Consider the following 9,371-nt stretch of genomic DNA (forward strand, 5'->3'; position numbering starts at 1 on the left):
TGTTTGTTATATTCTTTATAACAAGATATAAATTACAGTCACGTGATTAAAATGTTTTTCATTTCAGGCTGCAGCTAACGATTATTTTCATGATTGATCAAACTGCAGATTCATGACATAATAGTTCAGTCAATAACATTTTATTGAGTAAACAAATCATCACACGTGTTTTTACTTGACAAACACGTCAACGAGCTCATGAACAAGAAAAATGCTGATTCGCTGACTCGCAAAACAAATTGTGATCCACGTGGACGACGAACTGTAAAATGTTCATAAAACTGAACGGATCAGCAGAAGAGGCCGCCAAAGTGCTCGTCGTCAAGGAGATCGCTGATCTGCACAAGTGTCAGTGATGAAGATGAGGTGATGAAGCTGCCTGTTAAACCTGAACTCAGGAAACGTAACTGAATGTTCGTTATGTGGAGATAACGAACAACAAACAACACGGATTACAGAATATGAAACACTGGGACTGAAAACCTTTGAATACACAGATATGATTGATGTTGACTTCAACAATCTCAACAGTTGTTGCTACGCAGATGATCAGTTCAACATGAAGTCAATTATTCACTTTAACAGCAGAAGTTTTTATGCAAACTTTCAAAACATCAGAGAATATTTAAGTCAATTTAAGAAACCATTTAATGTAATATCAATATCTATATCTGAGACCTGGACTATAAGGTACTAGGAGAGATAACAACTATTGATGATTACTAAACATGCTGTTTTGTAAATTGTAAAACACGTAAAAGTGATGATAGACATTGTTGACATAGAAAGAGTTTATGGAAAATACATTTCTGGGTGTGATTTCGACCATAAAATCAGCTGGAAACCTTATATAAGATACAAGACGAGACATTCTGGATCATAAAACACTGAACACTGTTTGGTTCACTTGTGTAACTGTATCTGAATTACTGTGTGAAGTAACACCTACAAAAGCAACTTACACTCATTCAGCATAATATAAAAAAGAGCTGTAAGCATAGTTAATAATGTAGGACGTCATGGATACACTAACACGCTGGTTTTAAAGTCACGTGCTTGTAGAATTCAAGGCTGCACAATTAATCTATAAAGCAAGAAACCTTCAGGTAACATACAAAAATGTTCTTAGACAGAGAGGAGGGTTATCATTGAAGGGAAAGTTTAACTCAGAAGAGTATGTGTATTTCTATTTATGAGTAAATTTGTGGAATGGTTTGGATACAGACGCCTGAATATAAATCAATTCAATATAATAACATTGGGGTAGTTGTTTGTGAGTTGTATATATGATAAATATTGAGTTAATTGTTTGAGTTATGAAGAAAGGGAAGGGTCATTGAGTGTATACTCTTCCTGCTCCACATGTAATATTTATTTATGTTTATAAGAGTTTGTTTATTGAGAGTTTGCTGTATATGTTTACTACTTATTTTATTTGTTATCCTTGATTTGTTTTTTATTTGTTACATGTTCGAAATGACCAAATATAAAACCAGTCGTTGAGCGGACTTCCGTCAGTGCGACTTTTACTTTGAAAGTCGAATGCGGCCGTTTCATGTTGTAACCATCAATTCTTTTATTTTGAAAATCAGTCGGCCGGGGAGAGGGCTTTTATTTTGACACTCCGTACCGGATCTCGGAGTGTTGTTTATAAGTCGTCCTCCGGTTCGTCTTACCGACTGTCCTCCACACTCCGAAACCGACCATGAGCGTTGTTCTGCGGGCTGCGTGCGTTTTCCTCCTCGGCCTCCTCTGGGCCTCCCTCTCCCCGTCCTCCTCCTCCCGGGTGTGGATCCCCCCTCACGACCAGGTGGCCCGGGTCGCCCGCTTCATCGCCCATCAGTGCGACTGGGCCTCCATGGCCACCATCTCCACCCACAAGCCGGTGGTTGGGCAGCCGTTCTCCAACGTCTTCTCGGTCAGCGACGGTCTGCATGGCTCCAGCACCGGGGTGCCCTACATGTACCTGACCCGCATGGAGATCTCCGTGCAGGACCTGGAGGTAATGGTCCCGCAGTGCAGCGTACTTGAAGTATTCAGAATGACCATAAACTTACTGTAAACTGCTTAGAATGAGTCTGAGTGTTCAAAACCTCGTTTAAAAATGACAGAATTTAGTGAAATTCCAATTAATTTTATATCATCTCCTCTAGTGTTACTATAATATTGTTACAGGTGCTAATAATGAGCCTCCAGTCTGCAAAACTATGTTTAAAAAGCACAAAATGTAGTAAAACTGCCACTGACTCTCTATCATCTCCTCTAGTGTTAGTATAATATCGCTACAGGTGCTAATAATGACCACAAAGACTGTTGTAAAGTTGAACCATAATAAGTTTCTATTGAAACTGACTCATAGTCAGTCTGCAGCGTTCTGGACTACGTTGAAAAATAAGCTGCTGTTTACTCTCTGTTATCTCTGTAGTATCCATACAGCAGTTTGTTGGGAGTTGACTCTGTTCAGAACTACATTTGAAATTATCAGATTTAACTAAAAACTATTGAGACCTCCATGAGCTTGTATTGTGTCCTGTGATGTTTCTATAATATTCTTATCGGGCTGTAAAGCATTCAGAGTATCACAGACTTTACTTCAAACTATAAAGGCTGAAAATAACTTTCTGTTATCGTCTATGAAATATTTCTAATATTCCTTTTCAATCTTAAACTTTGTGAAGTTTTCAAAACTACCATAAAGAAAGTTAAATTATTAAAGATCAATCAATTAATTATCTTATAGTATCCATACAAAACTCCTATAGGGATTTATAGTGTTTTAAGTATCATAGACTTCTATTCATTTTCTATTATTTCCTCTGTTGTTTTTAATAATATTCATATGCAACCTTATACACTGTCTGCAGTGTTTACAACTATCATGAAGTTTTACTGACTTACTGAAAACTTAAAATCATCTATTGTATTTCTATAATAGTCCTATAAGTGTTTAGTGTCTAAAGAAGTATCAAAGACTTGAGTTTATATAATATCTTTGGTGTTTTTATGTCTGCGTAGTGTAAAGTTTATTTGTTTTCTGCAGTATTTAAACAATATTTCTTGAAACCCTTATTTCTGTAACATCTTTTGTGAATTTAAAGTGGCCTTGCAGTATTTTATGTTCTTTTGTATCTATAATACCCTAAATATTTCTTTATTATTATCTTTATTATACAGCAGTTTCATATTTGCAGTTAGGAAACAGAAAAATTTTATTAGTGAAATTTGGTGCACGTTGCCTTGAATTAGTGTTTTCCTGAAATGTAGCTGTTTAGCACAGTTATGAAAACGTGTCTGAGGATTTATGCAACAGCAGAGGCTCTACCATGACACAGCAGTTTTTTTCCCACAGAGCGACTCAGCAGTTTGGGAGGAAAAGTCACATGTCAGAGCTGTGATCATGTGATCATGTGACCATGTGACAGAGAACCACAGAGTGATAAACAGCAGAAACATAAAGTACCGTCTGTGTTTACGGCCTGAAAATGTCTTAAGTCGCTAAAAAGACAGATAAGAAGTATTTTACAAGTTTTCAGTTAGTTATAAATGTTCTTTAAGTTCTTTACAACAACTTTGTTGTAAAAAAGAAGGTTTAAAGTTCAGAGAAACTTTTGTCATATGTCATCAAACAGCAGTCTGTCGTTAAAATATATGAAACAATATCCAAGTCTGGAGTGTTTGGAATGTGCTTTTATGGCAGTAAAATCTAAAGTTGAAGCGCTGAAAGCATTTAAAGTGACATTTAAAAACAGAATTACTGAAAAGAAACTCAACTTAGAGTAACAGCAGAAGTGCTGGAAGGAGCTGAATTGAGGGAAGTTGAAGTGAAAGCGATGAAATGAGTTGGTATGTTAGTTTAAATTCAAACAGTGTCAATTATGAAAATAGTTTATGTCAATACACGTGTAAGAAATTAAAGGAGTTAAAGTGTCAGCTGAAATTTAAGTGGTAGAAGCATGTCAGATGATACATAAGAGCTGAAGGAATTAAAGTGTCAGTTAAAAAGTCAGCTGAAGTGTGACGAGTTGAAGGGTTCAATGAGTTAAAGTGTCGGTTCAAATGTAAACACTGAAAGCAAATATCAGTTGGAGTGTCAAGTGTAAAGTTGAAGTGTTTAAATATAGGAGGTATAAGCAGTTGAAGTGTCAGTAATTTTAACGGGTAAAGCTGAAAGCAGTTAAAGTGTCAGTTAAATATGAACAGAAGAGCTGAAAGCAGTTGAAGTGTCAGTTTAATATGAACAGAAGAGCTGAAATCAGTTGAAGTGTCAGTTAATATGAACAGACGAGCTGAAATCAGTTGAAGTGTCAGTTTAATATGAACAGAAGAGCTGAAAGCAGTTGAAGTGTCAGTTCGATATGAACAGACGAGCTGAAAGCAGTTGAAGTGTCAGTTCAATATGAACAGACGAGCTGAAATCAGTTGAAGTGTCAGTTAAATATGAACAGAAGAGCTGAAAGCAGTTGAAGTGTCAGTTAAAGTGAGTTGCCTGTCTCCCTCCAGGCGAACCCTGAGGCGTCTCTGTCCATGTCTCTGGCTCAGACCGACTACTGCAGGCAGCAGGGCTTCGACCCTCAGAGTCCTCTCTGTGCTCACATCATCCTGTCTGGATCTGTGCTGGAGGTATAAACACACAAACACACACACACACACACACACACACACACCTGTGTGTCCAGGTGGTAAAGTCTGAGTAGTCACATGACCCTCCTCTCATTCCTCGTGGTCAGCTGAACGGGACGGAGGCGGAGTTTGCTAAGAAAGCGCTCTTCAGTCGACACCCAGAGATGATCGACTGGCCGTCTGATCACAACTGGTTCTTCGCCAAGTTCAACATTACTCAGGTACCAGTACTACTATTACTATCACTATTACTACTATTACTATCACTATTACTACTATTACTATTACTATCACTATTACTACTATTACTATCACTATTACTATTACTACTATTACTATCACTATTACTATTACTACTACTACTACTATTACTACTATTACCATTACTACTATTACTACTATTACTATCACTATTATTACTATTACTATCACTATTACTACTATTACTATCACTATTACTACTATTACTCTCACTATTACTACTATTACTATTACTGCTACTACTATTACTATTACTACTATTACTATCACTATTACTATTACTATTACTACTACTACTATTACTATTACCATTACTACTATTACTACTATTACTATCACTATTACTACTATTACTATTACTACTATTACTATTACTACTACTACTATTACTATTACCATTACTACTATTACTACTATTACTATCACTATTACTACTATCACTATTACTACTATTACTATTACTACTATTACTATTACTACTATTACTATCACTATTACTACTACATTACTATTTCTACTACTACTGTTATTACTACTATTACTTTACTACTACTATTACTATTACTACTATTATTACTACTGTTATTACTACTATTATTATTACTACTACTAGTACTAGTACTGTTATTACCACTATTACTTTACTACTACTATTACTATTACTACTATTATTACTACTGTTATTACTACTATTATTATTACTACTACTAGTACTAGTACTGTTATTACCACTATTACTTTACTACTACTATTACTATTACTACTATTATTACTACTGTTATTACTACTTTTATTATTACTGTTACTACTGCTACTATAAACTACTGATACTACTACTACTAGACGATAAACTACTACTTTCCTGCTACTACTATCACTACTACAACTATAAACTACTATTACTTTGCCGCCACTACTACTACACTATAGTATACTGCTGTTATTATGAACACTACTACTAAGACAACTATTGTTATTACAGTTGTTACTACTACGTCATACTGCTCCTAATGCTACTCCCTGTACTACTACTACTGGTATTTCCACTACTGTTACTAGTACACTGGTACTGCTACCTCTGCTACTACTAGTACTGCTCCAAACAGCAGTAATCCCTGTAGTACTGGTCAGTCAAACTGGTTTAGACCAGTTTAGACCAGTCAAAGATGTCTCAGTAATTACTGCTGTCATGTTGCAGGTGTGGGTGTTGGATTATTTTGGCGGGGTGAAGACGGTCACCCCGGAGGAATACTTCCAGGCCGCGCCGAACAGGAAGCACCACTGACGGTCAGAGCTGCTGGGTTTTGTAGTTCTTCTTCTTCTTCTGTTTGTGGTTGTCTTTGAAAAACTGCAACATAATCTTTTAAAGGCGTATTCATGAATCTTGGTTATGGTTTTATTCGTCAGCTGATCAGACCACAGTGGTGACAATATGTTATAAATTAGTCACGTTGGTCACTTTCACTACCTGTTCTGTAAAAATAAAGGATGTAAGGTGGCTTCACACACCAAACACCAAAATGTGCCACAAAACCAAAACAAACATATAAATGAAATGCTGAGAATGACAAGAATAAAAAAACTCACAGTGAATCAAAACTGAGACATACTGATGTCAAAATATGTTGACATCGTCATTAAGTATGTATCTATTTTTTTCACCTATTTGCTTGTACATAATAGTGATAGTGATGTTTGCATAAACGTACTTAAATAAAATAAAACTGATTCTGATCATTTTGACATTTTAAGTCAAAAGTGGTCTCATTATTTTGAAATAAAAAGTAAAAATGTTGGCTTATCTCTTGATTTTCATGTATTATTTTAAGATTTTGACTTTCATTCCCAACTTTTCATCTGTATTTTTTACTCACTTCTGGAAGAAATGGTCTCTCACAGGTCATTTCTCTTTATTCAAGAGACTTTAAGTCATTGTCACAGGTAGAAGGTAAACTGTACTCAGTCAGGTCAAAGAAAGAAACAAGATTACAATATATTTAAAAAGAGTTGGAAGAATATTTACAACAGTTATTTAAAGCACTTCTGATGAAGTCGAGCAGCAGATGATTATGAAACTGCTTCTTCTTCTTTTTGATATTGATAACTGATGTTCACTGTTGTCGTTTCTGCTCAGGACGCTGATGGCGAACAGATCGGGGATCGAAACCTGCGACCTGGAAGAAGTCTGACGGGATCTGAGCAGGTTGTCAGTTTGAATCTTTCTACAAGACGACGTCTTCAACTATAAACTACCGGAGCGACGCTGCTCAACGCTTCAGTATCAGAATCTGTGATGAGCGGAAGTAACAAAAAAATCAACTGCGATCAATAAATATGATGGAAAAATTAGAGAGTTGAAAAACTGAGCTGGTCTGAAAAACACCAAATTTACTCACAGCTGATAATCAATTGCAAATCCAATTGCAGCAACTGATCAATCAATTTACAAGCATTTTAATCACTTAAAGTAACTTCACACTGCATGAAATCATTTAAATTCAATCAAATTTAAGAATAAAAATAGAAAGCATTTTTAAAATTCTTTAAAATGAATAATTTTGTCATTTCAGAACATTTAATTTAATTTGACAGCTGCACTTTCCAATAATCAACAGTATTGAACATAAAAAAAACAAAGTTGACTGTTAAATTAACAAAATTTTGATTATTTATTGATCTGATCAGTCAGCTGATTGTTGTTGTGGTTTAAAATTCAAACTACCAATAAACCTCAGGTTTTTGTTGTTGATCAGAGTTATAAAATATAAAAGGTGTGATTATAGATTAGACGTGTGCACAGATTTAAAACACATTTAAAAGCCTTTGTGTGAAATATTAAGTGTGTATTTTTGTTAGAAATAAGATGTCGGCTGCAGTGCTGCAGTTTGACCGCTGGAGGGAGCCGTTGTGTTTATATGCAAACCCTAAAAAAAAACACAGGAGAGGTGAAGTCAAACTGAACTAGACTCAAAAACATGATTACAAATGTTTGATATTTTGCTCCGCTGCAGAACAACAGCAGCTTTCAGTGAGAATCATTTGTGTTTTTATTTAAAAACGTCTGCAGACAGATGTTAAAGTCAATAAAACACATTTAAAACAATTCAAAACTAAAAGATGAAGTTTAGTTTGTAAGCATGAAAGTCACCCAGATTGAAGATAAATAGATTTCCACATGATAGAAACAATATGACAAACTGAAAAATGAACCTTTGTACCATTTATACTGAAGCAGGAAACACTTTCATCTGTAGATTTTTTTTCCTTTTCCCTGGTTTGGTTTTGCGGCTCCGTTACAGCTCAACACAAACGTTCACAAACGCAAAGATTTAAGTTGTTTGATTCGAAGGGATTTGCACTAAAAACACAACTTTTGCACTGCACTTTTTAACTTTGTCACAGGTGAACAGAACCACACGCGGATTCACAAGCGGAAGTAATGTTAGTGTAAGTTATGAATACATGTTGATCTACAAACGCCAAAATATAATCCAGCAGGTTTTTACTGGTTACAGCTAATAATAAAGTTTTCTGCTGAATGAGCTTCTTACTACAAGAAAAAGCCCAAAGTTGAATGTATATGATTAGGAATAGTATAGTTCATTCTTTAATCTTTTAAAAGACTACATTTCCCATGATTCCTAGCCATCAGCATGCTATTCAAACCTCATTGGATGTGTAGTTAGTTTGTTCTTTAAGTCTTGGAAACAGTTTGACATTAAAATATCTTAACTCACTGGGAGACTTCATCTGTACACTCTGGTCTACAGAATATGTGTAATTACATATTGTCACTTTCATAAATTGATAATACTTTTGATCACAGATCAAAAACTTCTAAAGTCAACTGAATCTGCTGCTCCTGTGACGCCTTAAACATCATTTTATACTCCATAAATGTTATGATATGTCTTTCATTATAACTTTAAAGAATTCAATGAAATATTTTTGTAAAGAGATTGTATGATTTCTATAAATAAAGTTTTGCATTAAAAAAAACAGAAGATGGCTTCACTTTGTCTGTTTTTATTGATTTTTTTTTTTTTTTAGATTTAGTGAAATCTTATTTTAACTCATGATAATTTATACCAACAAACATTAAACAACATACTATTATTGGCACGTAGAAAGCAAAGAGTCTGTTTATTAAAGTTTATTGATCGTTTCTTTGATTCATCTGATTGATTTTGTGTTCAGAAAATATAATTTGGTTAGCTAGTTAAGCTAATGTTAGCAGAAATGTGTAGCATTTAAAATGTCTAATTAGCACACAAGCTAACAAATGTGCTAGAAGCTAGCATTAGCATCAACACAAGGATGTTCCCTAAAGAAAGAGGCATCACTCTCCGAGTTTTAGTCATTAAATGTAAAGTGTGATATTTTCCAACTTTATGAGCATTGATGGAACAAAATGTTAGATTATTAATAGTGAAGCATCAGTGTTAGAGCAGCATGTTACTGTTGTAGCTGCTGGAGGTGGAGCTAGTTTA

General features: G+C 34.8%; 1 protein-coding gene across 1 annotated transcript; it reads left to right on the forward strand.

Annotated features, from left to right (window-relative positions):
* Positions 1 to 1,624: 1,624 nt before the first annotated feature.
* creg1 (cellular repressor of E1A-stimulated genes 1) lies at positions 1,625 to 8,885 on the forward strand. Its single transcript, XM_067583848.1, has 5 exons — positions 1,625 to 2,002; positions 4,501 to 4,620; positions 4,728 to 4,841; positions 6,080 to 6,168; positions 7,016 to 8,885. The coding sequence occupies exons 1-4, from the start codon at positions 1,706 to 1,708 to the stop codon at positions 6,164 to 6,166; spliced, it is 618 nt and encodes a 205-aa protein (XP_067439949.1). The 5' UTR covers positions 1,625 to 1,705; the 3' UTR covers positions 6,167 to 6,168; positions 7,016 to 8,885.
* The last annotated feature ends 486 nt before the right edge of the window (positions 8,886 to 9,371 follow it).

The sequence above is a fragment of the Thunnus thynnus genome, chromosome 24, assembly GCF_963924715.1.
Source record: "Thunnus thynnus chromosome 24, fThuThy2.1, whole genome shotgun sequence".
Taxonomy (NCBI): domain Eukaryota; kingdom Metazoa; phylum Chordata; class Actinopteri; order Scombriformes; family Scombridae; genus Thunnus; species Thunnus thynnus.

Coding starts and splice junctions, on each gene's coding strand:
- creg1 (XM_067583848.1), top strand. CDS start 1,706: ATGAGCGTTGTTCTGCGGGCTGCGTGCGTTTTCCTCCTCGGCCTCCTC. Junction 4,621..4,727: donor TGTCTGGATCTGTGCTGGAG/GTATAAACACAC, acceptor CCTCGTGGTCAG/CTGAACGGGACGGAGGCGGA. Junction 4,842..6,079: donor CCAAGTTCAACATTACTCAG/GTACCAGTACTA, acceptor GTCATGTTGCAG/GTGTGGGTGTTGGATTATTT.